Source organism: Bos grunniens, chromosome 5, assembly GCF_055505025.1.
Source record: "Bos grunniens cultivar Pamir isolate PY7600 chromosome 5, Bosgru_T2T1.0, whole genome shotgun sequence".
Lineage (NCBI taxonomy): Eukaryota > Metazoa > Chordata > Mammalia > Artiodactyla > Bovidae > Bos > Bos grunniens.
In genome coordinates, this window is record NC_141169.1 from 36,017,476 (window position 1) to 36,032,029 (window position 14,554).

The 14,554-nt window shown below is 40.7% G+C and overlaps 1 protein-coding gene and 1 long non-coding RNA gene across 3 annotated transcripts in view; one reads left to right on the plus strand and one right to left on the minus strand.

Moving 5' to 3' along the window:
• LOC147371769 (uncharacterized) overlaps positions 1 to 9,297 on the minus strand; it is a 32,494-nt gene extending 23,197 nt beyond the window's left edge. The window contains exons 1-2 of one of the 2 annotated variants that reach the window (XR_015163747.1): positions 8,880 to 9,297; positions 6,870 to 8,346 (exon numbers count right to left, since the gene is read on the minus strand). This is a non-coding gene — a long non-coding RNA (uncharacterized LOC147371769). Of the gene's footprint in view, positions 1 to 6,869; positions 8,347 to 8,879 lie in introns of those variants that run through there. The other variant, XR_015163748.1, reaches the window with a different exon arrangement.
• The window catches only part of DBX2 (developing brain homeobox 2), a 38,902-nt gene continuing 32,286 nt past the window's right edge, over positions 7,939 to 14,554 (plus strand). The window contains exon 1 of the mRNA XM_086399807.1: positions 7,939 to 8,647. Coding sequence (XP_086255933.1) covers positions 7,939 to 8,647 — 709 coding nt within the window. The remainder of the gene's footprint in view (positions 8,648 to 14,554) is intronic.

Consider the following 14,554-nt stretch of genomic DNA (forward strand, 5'->3'; position numbering starts at 1 on the left):
TAAAGAATCCGCCTGCAATGCAGGACACTCCAGTTCAATTCCTGGGTCAGGAAGATCCCCTGGAGAATGGATAGGCTACCCACTCCAGTATTCTTTGGCTTCCCTTGTGGCTCAGCTGGTAAAGAATCTGCCTGCAATACGGGAGACCTGGGTTTGATCCTTGGGTTGGGAAGATCCCCTGGAGCAGGGAAAGGCTACCCACTCCAGTATTCTGGCCTGGAGAATTCCATGGACAGTCCATGGGGTCCCAAAGAGTTGGACACAACTGAGTGACTTTCACTTTCACTTTCAGGACATGGAAGCAACCTAGATGTCCATGGACAGATGAATGGATAGAGAAGCTGTGGTACCTTTATACAATGGAACACTATTAAGCCATAAAAAGGAACACACTTGTGTCAGTTCTAATGAGGTGGATGAACCTGGAGCCTATTATACACAGTGAGGTAAGTCAGAAAGAGAAAACCAAATATCATGTATTAGTGCATATATATGGAATCTAGAAAGATGGTACAGATGAACCTATTTGCAGGGCAGCCTTGGAGACACAAAGAGAACTGACCACAGACACGGGCAGTGGAGAGGAAGGTGAGGGTGAGATGAATGGAGAGAGTAATGTGGAAGCATATACACTACCATATGTAAAATAGATGGCCAATGGAAATTTGCTGTTTGACTCAGGAAATTCAAACCAGGGTCCTGTAACAACTAAGAGGGGTGAGAAAGGGTTGGAGGTGGGAGGTGGGAAGGAGGTGAAAGAGGGAGGGTATATAGGTACATCTATGGCTGATTCATGTGATGTATGGCAGAAATGAAACCAATATTGTAAAGCAATTGTCCTTCAATTAAAAAAAAACAGTGATAAGGGGAGAAGATTGTTCCTCTATTTTTAACTAGAGTAGTTCACTAAACAACATATTTTGGGAGAATAGTTATGTTATCGTAATGACTGAAGAAGTAAAGACAGTAATTTATACAGAAATATTTGTGCTATTGTGCAAAATATCTAAAAATCTGATGTCAGTGATCTGTGCCATACAAAAACATCACTAAAAATTATTCAGTGCTATCTCAGTTTAACAATTATATTAGGCAAAGCAAGAAAAATCCAGATAATTAACAGAAATAAATGAAAAAAGCTGCATGGGTATCTAATAATTGCATTATTATGAGGTTTTGTTACTACTCACACAAACCAAAGATAATTCCTTCTATGGTCAACTGAGTTTATCATATTTTTTTTTATTTTATTACCCAGTAGTAGTATATGTATGTTTTGATTTCTAATTAATGCAGAACATTATGTGATTAGGATACTGCAGTGTACTTTCAAACTATTCACATGTGCACACTGTCCCTCCTTACAGGAGGATTTCATTTGCTCACACTATTGAAGGCAAGCATGGCCACATGACTTGCTTTGGCCAGTGAAAAGTTGAGCAGGGGTGACATGCGCCCACTTTGGGCAGAAGCTTTAAGGGTCAGTATATGCTTTGCTATACTTTCTTTTCTTTCAATCAAAAGGCCAGAAATACTTCAGATGGAGGTTGCTCCATCGGTTTGAATTCTTGAATAAATTCTACATGGAGGACAGCTACGGCCCACCAGAAATGGACATAAGCTTTCACTGCTCTAAGCCATTACAATTTTACAGTCATGTGTTACCACAGCAAAACCTAACCTACCCCTATCTTTGAACATTATATACATTTGTAACAAATACGGTAAGATCGTACATTGACAGAGTGTTGCCTAGGAGAAGCCATTTTGGATTAGTAAGAAGTCAGAGCGATAGAATATTTTAAAGAAATCAAAACTCATTATTTGCAAATCTAACATTAACCTAACCAGAAGACTAATGAGTAGTTACACTCTATTAAAAAGGCGAGACTTTGGCAGAACATGTTTAATCAAACAATGCAATCTATAATGAAACATTGCAATGTAAGAAGAAAGGAAAGACCCTGGTGTGTCATTCAGTTAAGTGGTGTGCCATTTCACACGTTTATCGCTGGTCAAAGTGCGTAGCTAAAGAAAGAACGTGTAGCTAGAGCACAGGTGTTGGATTGGGGCTGGGGGTAATTAGTAGATGGAATGATGGAGAGAGTGTAGCAACTGGAAAAACAGGGAGAGTACTGAGGTGACATAAGGAATGTCACTGGAGAATTGTACCGTGTGATTTATATGGTTGACTTTCAAGCAATGCTTACTCTAGAAGCTTTGTAATATTACTCTAGTTTCCAAATAAATCAAAGCTATGGAACTCAATAGAGGATGGGCGGAGGGCTAGAAACAAACTCTAGGGATTAATTTTTGTTTACTGCCCTAAAACACTTGTTACATTTTACATGAAACAAATTCTCACCAGAGAAATGACACTCTGAAGCAAGGTAATTAACATATCTAAATTTGGTCCAGAGAGTTTGATTCATAGCCTTAGGTGGAGCTTCACCAAGGGATTAAATGCTCTGTGTGTACTTCATAATTTTGGTAGCAGATGCAAACAACTTAATACTCATTGGAAGGGACTACTGGAAGGGTCTACTGTGGTGTAAACATTGGATAATATGACAAAATTCACCATGCAGGGTGCATCCATCCTTTTGTCCAAAGCTGTAATTCAGGGCCAACCAGAAAGCTTTGCAGGATTTCAATATGAATGAGAGGCACCTGTGTCTGTGAGGACACTGAGCTAATGAGAGACGGTTGAAAAGCCACTGCTCAGCAGCACTCAGGGTAATTTCCTCAAAATCTTTCAGTGGTTCTCACATTTCACTTCAGGCCAAACAGTACAAGCGGAGATGTGGTTAGAAATGATCAATGAGCGAGGAATGCCAGAGAAACTGAATGGCCTGGAAAGAAACTGGGAAGTCTCCCAGTTACAGAAGAAAGTCAGTAAAATAGAGCTTGGAGGTAGAATGCAGGGCACGGAGATGAACAATGCCCAAGGCATGGCAAAATAATATACCAACGCCAACAGAGCCAGCCAGGAAAGACATGTGCAGGAAAAGCAGGACAATCAGAGCACAAGTCCTGCCAGATCAACACTGAAAACATATTTATAAATGTGTGTCAGACTTTTAGAATTTATTTCAAAGATCAGAGAAGTGTATAGGAATGAGATGGGGTGGAAGGAGTGGGAGAATATTTAGAATTCAATTGAGTAGTGATTATTGAAGTGGTTGAATATGCCTACCTCTTAACATATTCCTGTAGTTTTCTTGAAAATATTTTTTTCCTCTGCCTCAAGGATTAGGATGTAATCTGTCCAAGACTCTGAGTCAGGAGTGGGTATTGAGCTACAGTTAGCAGTTACTGGGGAAAACCTGTTTTTCCTTGAGTAACCCTGTACCAGCGAGGTTTCCAGGTTACTAAAAGGGCTACGATGGGTTCCTGAAGCTTCCCTTTTGAGAACAGAATCTAGCTCCTCACTGTGACTTTTTTTTTTTTTGGTTGCACCATGTGACATATGGGATTTTAATTTCCCTACTAGAGATCCAATCTGTGTCTCTGCATTGGAAGCATGGAGCCTTAACCACTGGGCCACCAGGGAAGTTCCACATCGTTTTTAAGATGTTTGATTGTTGGAGTGGGTCCTCAGCGTCTACCAATGAGAGGTCAGCAGTTCATCCTAGACTTCCACCATATCTGTGAAACAGCTATGAAACAGCTTCTCTTTCCACCAAGCACAGAGACACTCCTGCTCAAAGGGAAGAATTGTGCTGATTATGGAGGGATGGGAAGAGCTTCTTCAGATGCCATTGCAGAGGTCCTGGTCTTAACGGAGCTGTTGTAAACATGTGTTTAAGAGAAGAGATTTACCCGTTTGTTGTATTTGTTTACTACTTAAAGGCTTTGAGGAGACAGACTAGATGGATATACATACCACAGAGGAATTAAATTTAACATAAAAGATGTAAAGTGAGCTAAGGAGAGGATGGAGATGAGGGAAATGCAAGCTGAGAGAGTTACTGCCATTGAGCTCTAAAATTAGCTCAACTTCTTGGCATTGAAAACACATTAGGAAACACAATGGCTATATAGTTCTCACGGTCTGATAAAATTAAGCACACTGGCTCCTTACAAGAGACAAGACTTCCTCAGGCTCTACATTCACAGGTGCCTTCTAGATAGCTCTCAAATTCTCCTCCTTTCCATCATCATTGCCACAAACCCAGCCCAGACTCCTGACTGAATTACTTTAATCATCTCCAATCACAGTCTTCTCCAACTCTTAGCATAGCCTCCGTATCGCAGAAGTGGTCTTTTTGAATGCAAATAGGAGATCACATCTCATTGCTTTTTAAAAACTGACATACAGTGTTCTGTTTTAGGTGTACAGACATAATGATTTGATATAGGGATATACTGAAAAATTATCACCATGATAACTTTTGTTAATATCTATCATCACACATAGTTATAATTTTTTTTCCCTTATGCACACCTCATTAACGACAAAGTCCAAAATCCCGAGTGCTGCATACAAGACACAATCTGGCCCCAGCCTACATCTCTAGTCTAATGACAACATACGTCTTACTTTTCCCTATGAACTCTCTCCCCTCGTTGCAACCTTCTTTAATAGATAACTCACACTCACTATTTTACACAAGGCTATCGCATAGGTTTTACCCATCTGAACTTGAAGGCATTCAAGTTCTTTTTTTTTGGACCAGATTTTAGCATAGGCCAAGGTGGTTCTTTAAGGAATGACAGCTCTGTAGCAAAATGGCTGAGACTCAGTGTATTGTCAATTATTAGGTTTTTGTGTTTTTTTTTTTTTTTTCATAAATATCAGTAGCTTTTAATAGCTACTTGGGCTTCCCTGGTGGCTCAGATGGTACAGAATCCACCTGTGATGCCAGAGACCTGGGTTAGATCCCTGGGTTGGGAAGATCCCCTGGAGGTGGGCATGGCAACCTACTCCAGTATTCTTGCCTGGAATATCCCTATGGAAGGAACCTGGCGGGCTACAGTCCGTGGGGTCACAAAGAGTCGGACACAACTAAGCGACTAAGCACAATAGCTACTTAAGCAAATTAAGGAATACAGAGCCATTCCTATAACCTCACTACCACCACATGTGAAAGCAAGAGTCAGGCTGAATTCTACAACACACTTAAACATTTATGTGCAGGCAGGTACAGAGACAGTCACATAATATGTTTTGGAAGCTCAGTGATGCCAGCTCTTGATCCTTTCAATTTCACATTCTCTAAGAGAGATTTGCTTGAGGAAATGTGACAGTGTTCTAGTCCTGGGATGCTGCTAATCTCAGCTGGGTTTGGGCAATACGTTCTCTAAATTAGTAGCTGAAGACAAGAGTGGTTCAGAATTAAGCCTTACACTCCATTCTGGAGGTTACAGGCTTTCATGTAAAGGTGTAAAGGATTCCCTCCACATCTTAAACACTACTTATTGATCTCCTGAAAAATAATTTGTGATGTCCATTGTACTAACTAAAAAAAGTCCGGTGTTAATTGAAGATAAAGATAAATGTTGGGAAAGGCAGTCTTTCATCCTCCACTTGGCTGCATAACAATGGGCCTGGGGCCTGGAGCACTTCTTTCCCAGGAGAGAAAGAGCCCACTCAGCCTGTGCTGGGCTCATCGCCTCTCTTGGCTCCATCAAACAGCCCCATCTCTTTTTAACCTTCAGCCTCTTGTCCGTAGCACCTCTTTTTTTCTCATCATATAGACATAGTCATCTCTTCTTTTAACCCATGACTTTCTTTAGCTTTTCCCCCATGTTTCTTCAATCTCTACTTTCCTATTTTCTATGGACCCTCAATCATCCACAAACAGGTTTCCGCCTCTCTTTGCTCTCCATGAAAAAGTCTCTTGCCCAAGTCACTTAGAATCAAGTTATTTTTTTGGTCTGAAGCAAAGAGTTCAAGTTTACAGAGTTGCATATTATTAACTAAGGTAGGTGAGAATTTGCCGTGGAAATCAACTCTTTAAATTTTAAAGGTATTACATAATAAAGATTGATTTTTTTGCTTAGTAAAAGAATCCACCTACCAATGCAGGAGATGCTGGTTCAATCCTTAGGTCAGGAAGATCCCCTAGAAGAGGAAATGGCAACCCACTCCAGTATTCTTCCCTGGAGAATCCCACAGACACAGGAGCCTGGTGGGCTACCATCCAAGGGATCGCAAAGAGTCAGACACGACTGAGCACACTAGCACACATGCTAGGTTTGTCATAGCTTTCCTTCCAAGGAGCAAGCGTCTCTTAATTTCATGGCTACAGTCACTGTCTGCAGTGATTTTGGAGCCCAAGAAAATCTGTCACTGCTTCCACTTTTCCCCCTTCTGTTTGCCATGAAGGCATGCGACCAGATGCCATGATCTTAGTCTTTTTTTAATGTTGAGTTTCAACCCAGCTTTAATGTATTAAACACTGGATAAATGGTGGCTATGATATGGGAATGGTGGTGATGATGTAATCTCTCTATTCCTTGTTAATTTCAAAGGTTACTGATTCACACCTTATTTCTAACCACTGTTCACTTTTAAGACTCAAAGTAGGGGAGACTTCTGGAAGTTTTCTCACACTTTTCCCTTCAAATTTCAAGTCCTTTTTCAGATGTTATTTGTTTTTCCGCCTCACTAGGCTGTGAATTATTAATACAAAGCAAGGACCAGATCTTTCTCTTCTCTATATATTCCCAGGACCACCACTAGGGCTCAATTTATATGAAATGCTCTGTAAAGGTGTGCTGACTCAATCAGTAAGTGAATGAATATTAGTAACACGTACCAGGCTTGCCAGTAATTTCTCTGTCATTTGGCAACATGTGGGGGTGTGGGCCTTTAAAAATCTTTGGACATACCAAGTGCAAATGAAACACAAATCAACCAGGTGAATTTTCAAGAAGAAATCTATGTAACAAACCTGGCCAATATTTTAGGAACAAAATTATTCTTAGGGTAAAAAGTAAAACAATACATGTGACCCCAAACTTTGAAGACATCCTTTAAAAACCACATTCTAAATAAATGCATCTAAATTTGCATAGGAGAGAGGCAGTGGGAAGTATGAATTGACAGAAGTCACAGTTTGAACTTATTATTATCAAGGTAAGACAGTTTCCAAAATGAAGTTGCCTTGTGGTTAACTGGAACACTTAAAGACACACAAGCTTGTTTCATCTGTCCAGTCTCTATTTAGCAGACTGTTAATAAATTGAAAAATACCCACATTTCTAGGAAAAAAGAAAAAAAAAAAGTAGCTGTAATCCTAAGGAATTCAGAGTTCTCACCCTGGTCTCTCTGAGGAGTCCCTGGCCACCTTTGCTTTGGTGGTGGCTCTCTTCCTGGAATTTGGACCCAAGCACCTGTTACTTGCCATTTAATCAACTCCAACTAAGATCCCTTTTCCTAAATCAAAATTTATTAGATCACCTCTTCTAAAGTGACTCCTAAATAAAATTTTACCAAAAAAGTGACTGGACATGAATTGCTGGAAACAGAAATTTTGTAAGGGTCTTCCAAAAAAACTCATTTCCTTTCCTCTTAAAAACAAACAGGGGCCACATTTCATACACAAACAACGCATTCTTTAAAAGGTGCCTTTTCATCTGCACAAGTCTCAGTAACACATGTGACTTTCTCTGATGATTATACCCCTCCAGGACACTAGTGACTCCCATTCACTTCCCCTGGTGGCCCCGAAGTGATGTCAACCCCGGAGAGCCAGGGGTAGTCCAACAGGTGGTCCGCCGAGCGCTCTCCAAATGTGAGCGCCGTCCGCGCTCTGTGCCCGGCTCCAAGCTCCCCCCGGGCTCCGCAGGCTCCCGGACCACGGCCGGGATCCCCTCGCCCCCGCACCCCTCCTCCTCCCGCTACGCGTCCCCTCCCCTCGCCAAAGTTCGGACTCTCGGGTTGCCCTTATTGTTGGCCGCGTCTGTCACTTTGTGGACTGGGTGACACGAATGGATGGGTTGGACACACCTTCCAGCCTACTAGGAAAAAAAAAAAGTCCGGATCTGCATAGACAGCGGGAGGGACTCCCCCGGAGCCCTCAGAGCCTACGCCGCGGGCCGGGGAAAAGCACAGCTCCCCCTCCCACATTCACTCCTCCCCGCCTTAAAAAAAAAAAACAACGCTCAGCGCAAATAAATAATATCGTTCCCAGCCCGCCAGGGTCCTCGGTGTCCTCGCCTCCTCTGCCGGCTGAGCGCGTTCCAGCGCGGCGGGAGGCGGCGGCGGGAGGCGAGCGCGCAGAGGCCCCGGCGCGCATCATGCTCCCCAGCGCCGTGGCGGCCCACGCCGGCGCCTACTGGGACGTGGTGGCTTCCTCCTCGCTCCTGAACTTCCCCGCCGCTCCGGGCTTTGGCAACCTGGGCAAGAGTTTCCTGATCGAGAACTTGCTGCGGGCTGGGGGCGCCCCGCCGCTCGGACTCCCACCGCCCCAGCACCACGGCTCGGCAGCGGCTCTCGGCGCGGGCGCGCAGGTCCGGTCCCTGCCGGCCAGCCCCGTTCCCCTCAAGTTGTGCCCCGCGGCAGAACCAGTCAGCCCCGGCGGGGCGCCCTACGGCACACGGTGGGCGTTTCAAGTGCTCAGCCCCTCGGCGGACGGCGCCCGGCTGCCGGGCCGGGCTCCGGGGGACCCGGACTGTGCCTTCCAGCCACCAGCCCCAGGTGAGCCCGTTCTCCCCTCCCCAGCCGCGCCCTGCGCCTCCCGGGCCGCGGGCCCACCCGCCCCAGTGCTCAGGAATCCTCCCGGGCTTCGAGCTTCCGAGAGCATCTCGAGCATCAGTGGAGATGCGGCCTCGGGAGTGAGGAGGGTACCACCGCTAATCGTGATGTTCCTCCCCATCCCATCCCACCAAGCTTCCTCTTCTCCCCTTCTTTCTACAAGTGGTAGGGCTACCTTGAATTTCAGGCCTTTCTGTAGAAATCCTGAAGTCACCTCGGGCCTTAGCCGAAAGCGCAGCCCCGCTCCGCTTCTCTGGGCTCGCTGGACCTATTCCACTGGGTTTCCAAAATTCAGCGTCTCTACCCGCCCGCTTCTGTCTCGGAGGCCGAGAGATACCCGCTCCCTGGAAAGTTCTTGGCTTGAAGAGCCTCGCGCTCTCGCTTTGGGGGCTTTTGCCTCTCAAACCTTAGCGTCGGTCGGGGAGGTTGGAGAACACGCGCAAAGATCTTTGGAAAAAGAGTTGCGCCAAGTTTTGGCTTTCTCCACTCTTAAATTTTGGATTGCTAAGGCACAAGAAAATCGACGCCGGCTTTTTCTTCGGGCTGAGCTAGAACAGTTGAATTGGCACCTGGAGTAGGAAGTTCACCAAATAAATGAGAATTTACCCCAGCTGTTTTAGTTTGCTTGTTTTAATTCCCGCATAAAACCGAAGTGTTGTGACTGGGAAGAGAATGCGGACAGTTTAATTCTATATTAGCTAAAACTTACGGAGGGGCTGCCGAAGTTGGCCTTGAGAAAGGGAAAAGCGTCTTAGTGACTCAAAAGCTGAGATCCAGTCGGATTAATTTTTTTTTTTTTTGGCTGCGTCCTTAGACGATCTTAATTCATTCTTTTAATACTGATGGGTTTGTCCAGAATGACTAATCGACGCTTTTTCAGCAGATTTCATTGTCCCAGCAAACTGCCGGATCAAATTTATTGCTAATGACTTTATAGAATTGAACATGTTTAGAACCTGTCCTGGTCTTTCACTTTGAAATGGTTACTAACAGAATGGAACAAATATAATTACATGAGCACCGGTCTCATTCACACAGTGTAAAACCTAAATTCTAAGCAGCATTTTTGCACCCTGGGAGAGGAACAAATACAGTTAAAGGCAAAGTTTATGTGCCTTGGAAATCTGGGCCACTCTCTCCTTTTTGAAGTATTCGGAAAATTAGAAACATGTATAGCTGGTCCGTTTAGACAAGCACTAGTAAATAATGTCTCATAAAAGTAACATTTTCAAGAAAATTTAGTGATTTCTGTGGTTTACGTTCATAGATGTTACTTTTCAAGTATTCTTAAGTTGCTGTTGATCGTGATTGGCTACTCCAAAAAGCTAATTTCAACCTTTGTAGATTTTACAGGTTAGATTTAAGTAAACCAAATGCAAATCAAATACAGATATTTCAATAACTCTGAAAAATTATTTTGTATACCTACTCTTTTCATTCAGAATATTGCAATTATTCAGTAAAGGGTTTAACTACATTATTTTTGTTTTCAAGAACATATTCATTCTGTACACTTATTGAAACATCAAAATGCAAAAATGCTTTTTGGAATAATTGAGAATGTGAGAATTTAAATTTCACTTTGAAGTATTTTAATATAGCTTTAGGCCCGTATATCTCCTAATATTTTATTCAGTCCTTATTGAAGATTTGATGCTTTCTGAAGTTAATTTTTATTTGAACAAATAACTTTTTATTTTAAAAAATCATTCTTGTAAAGAGTGCATTTAATTTTTGAAACTCGAAAAATATCTTAAGAAGAAAATTAAAACCCTGTAAATTTGTGCCCACAAATATGCTTAAAAACATTTTTTAATAATTTGACAGAGAATACAGTTTTGTGAGCGCTGCTCCAGTTTTGTCCTTCCAAATGACAGATTCTTGTCCTGCCAAATGTTGTGGGAATTCTTTTGTACCGTGTAGAATTATAAAGTTATAATGAGTGCTGACAGTGTTCGCTATCACCTGAAAATTAGATGAGAATGAAATAGTGATTGACGTTCTATAAAGAGTGGAAAGGAGATTTAGAGAAGGTACTGTTTTTAGAACGATAACAGTATTTCTCTCTGAAACATCAGTGAACAACCAGTTCTGATCTGTGCATTAACTTAGTGGATCACCGAATGTGATTTTTAATGATTTCAGTGTATTGATTACCTGTTTTTTCCCTCAACCTTAATTTGTTGAGTGCACCAATCTAAATATCGAGTAAGGAAGCCTCAGAGTTGTTTTTAAGTGCATTGGTGAAAGACAGCACCATTTAACTAGGGGATTTATGCCACTGCATGCATTTCTGCTTCATTATTTCTGTTACCCACTATTAATTATACCATATAGTTCATTCATTCAGCAAATGCTTACTGACTGTCTCCCATGTGTCCAGACTTTGTTCCAGGCCATTGGGATAATCAGGGAACAAAACAGATGACCGTCTCTGCCCCTGTGGAGCTTACAGTCCATGTTCTGTCCTACTTTATGGTTTACCAAGCATTTTCATAATTGTTAGCTGCTTTAATCCTCATAATAGGCCAATTTTTTCTACAATGATTATTCCACTTGCTAACTTTTTTTGGTCCGAAGTATCAATTAAAAACCCTGTGATCTTGTGATAAAGAAAAATATTGCCCCCAATTCTGTGACCTTGTGAAAGAGAAAACTATTGCCCCAAATATTCCTTACACTAGTTTTTCCCTGAATAAGAACTAATGAGGGCTTATGGGATAACCAGTTACATGTATCTTCATAATAAATCAGATTGGGGTGTTATATCTGAGCCCATAGGAAATTGGTCTTTCCCTTCATCTCGTTGTGTGTCTGAAAGATGGTGACAGGTAAACAGTAATGCAGGTTTACAGATTATGAATGAAATTTAGCTGTCTGTGCTTCATTCCTAAAAATTGGCAAGTCTTTAAGTATTTAGAGTTAAAAAAAAAAAAAGAACACTCCATAGCTATATGTTGTCAAGTTGTGTATATAGAGTAGTTTAAAAACTTTAAAAATCAGAGCACATTCTCCAAGATTTGAGAGGGGCATGTTTACTGTGATCACCGGTAGTGAGTAGATTCACCTCCAGACATTGTATGTGAAAAAGAGAAGCTTGAATGTCTTAGTGTATTGGTGGAAATCAGGTCTGTCCAGTAAATCCTAATAGTCATCAGAGACCCTTCCCCAGAAGTTCATTTATGTCATCATTTGGTGGCTGTTGTACTAGATTCAGATATCCATGCTTTTGTATATTAAAGAAGGTCTTGAAAATGTGAAAATCTGAACAATTTAAATTTCTTTTAGTTATGCAACCTATTTTCTTCAAAGTGGAATAAATAGCCTTGCTTTTCAGTGACATTTGTTATTTTAAACATTTTAGATAATGTTTGAAATAAAGATAATTTCCTGAATGTAATTTAGTGATTATTAAATCTACTTCTTGTGCTGCATATAAAAGGATTAGAAAGCAAGTTTTTTTATTCTGAAGAGTTGAGTTAAACTGTCCTTTTTTAAAAAGTAATTTTGTCCAGTAGGTTGTACCATATAGTAGTACAAGCATGGAATCAGATCCATCTTATTTTTTCTGGTACCCTGTTAAGTTTCTTATTACTAGTAATACCTCATGTGCACTCATTTTCTTGTCCACCTCACAGTGCCAGCTAGTATTTACTTACTAATCTTGACTCTGTCTTAAACTACCCAAACTTGTATTTTGTGTCCCAACTGGTAGTTTTTTTCTGTTTTCACTGAGATGTAGTGAAAGTGTGACATAAAATAGCTTCTCTTACGCCTTAGGCACTTTGAGGATGGAGGAGAAAATGGAGCATCTTGTATTCTAGGTGGGGATTCCAGTCCAGTTGAACATTTTGCGATCTAATTTATGAAGCTAGAGTTTGTTATTTATTTTAGCTAATGCTATGCTCTAGTTTTGTTTTGGCAAATTAAAATCACAGAATCTTGACTGTTGATAATGCTGACCCAGAACCAAGACAAAGACAATGGGGGATCTAGAAAAGGATAATAATGGGGCCCATGCTAGTACTTCCTTGCTCAGACCATCACCCTAAAAACACCCTTTGGTGGAATTGTAGATAACACCCATCAATATTCTTATTACACTTGTATTTTTTAAATAAGCTGCTTAACATATCTTTGGATTTATATTAACATATTAATAACTTTTGCATAGTTTATAAGGAATCAACTCTGAACAAATTGCTATATGGTCTCAAACTTCATAAGGTTCTTCAGGTTCAGGAAGGTTTTGCAGTGAAGAGGACCAGTTGTACTAATAGACAGTCTTTTTACTTCCAGCTTTGGGTTGAGAAAACCACATTGTCTCTATGTCTTGAGTTGAAATTACAAAATGATAGCAATTTATGTGCATCATATTTGCCTCTGACATTAGTATCTGTCCCTCTCCCAGTCACTAAAATATGCTTCTCTGCTTTGCTTTAACAGCAAGAAATCTCAATCTGTTCACATGTATTGAAGCTTTATTATTGAGGTTTAATAATAAAACGAGTAAATCCAGGAGGCAAGTAGGAACATTTTAGAATTTTCCCTTTACCTCTTACTCACGTTAGGGATTTGAGGATTATTTTAAGAGGCACAGTGGTTTGAATGCCCAGAAACTTGTGTATGGATTTAAGCAGAAGTAATTGGAGGATCTAGAGAGTTCAGAGTCATCAGGATGCCAAAGGATGCCAAATGTTGTTATATGTTGTAGATGTGTGACACCATATGTTCTGGACAGTTTAAAAGAATTGTCAACCGTGATTTTAGCTATGTTTGTTTACTATCAGTGTGGCTCAGATACTGAACCCAACACTGTACATTAGAGTCTGGTGTATTGCTCTTGGAGTGTGCCACCTCCTTCCTCCCCTTTGCCCAGCAGAAATAGCTCTTTTTGCTGTAAGAAAACATCTTATGGTTAGTTTTGTCATTGGTCAGTGGTAGAAATTGTAGCAACTTGAAAGTAAGAGAACCAATATAGGTAATAGCTGCATTGGTAAAATACTTTGAGCTTCTTTGCTATGAAAGTTTTTACAGAAGCAAAAATGTTACCATCTTTCAAATATTTAAACAAATGTGTTCTTACGTTAGAATTGGGAGGTAAATACATTATTTACTCTTCAAGCTACTTTCCGCCATCCTATTTCCTTTGTTGATATCATGCATAACTTTTGAATCTATCTTATTCTATCTTTTGAGGAGATTTGATTTGTGGTTCTTAAAAATAGTATTTGTCCACTTAATCATGGGCTAACAGAGGCTCCAAATAAAGTTTTTTTTTTTTTACCTTATTACTGTGATTTTTTTCCACAATGAAGGTACATAATTTTTAAGTCAGTTAAAGAACTTTGTTTTCATTCAAGTACACCTGGAGTCTGTCAGAAACAAAAAGGCAAATTGTAAAAAGAAACAGTATGATTTCTATGTAGGAATGCTTGTTAGAATTTCTCCTTCTTTAAGACTTCATTAGATCATGCTTCCATTTTACACTCTCTTAGTAAAAAAATTGGATTTTTGCCTTAGCTTCTAATGTGCTTACCAGACCCTTGTATATTTTATTCCAAAATATTTTTATTTTACTTTCAGTAATGTTTCCACTTTTAATGAAATCTCTCCCTTTCATTCCTTTTAGCCTCTGGTCAGTATCTGATTTAGCAATGCTGAGTGATTCATCACTTTTATATAAAGTTACCATAACCGATTTTATTTTTAATAGCATTATTCATTTTGTCAGCCAGCTATTAGTTGGGAATGTTTCAGGGGCACACTCTTTATGTGAGTTATATGAACAGTAAACTTAAGGCACTAAAATTCTCTCTGAAGTCAGAGATCAAAAAGTCTCTGTAAGTT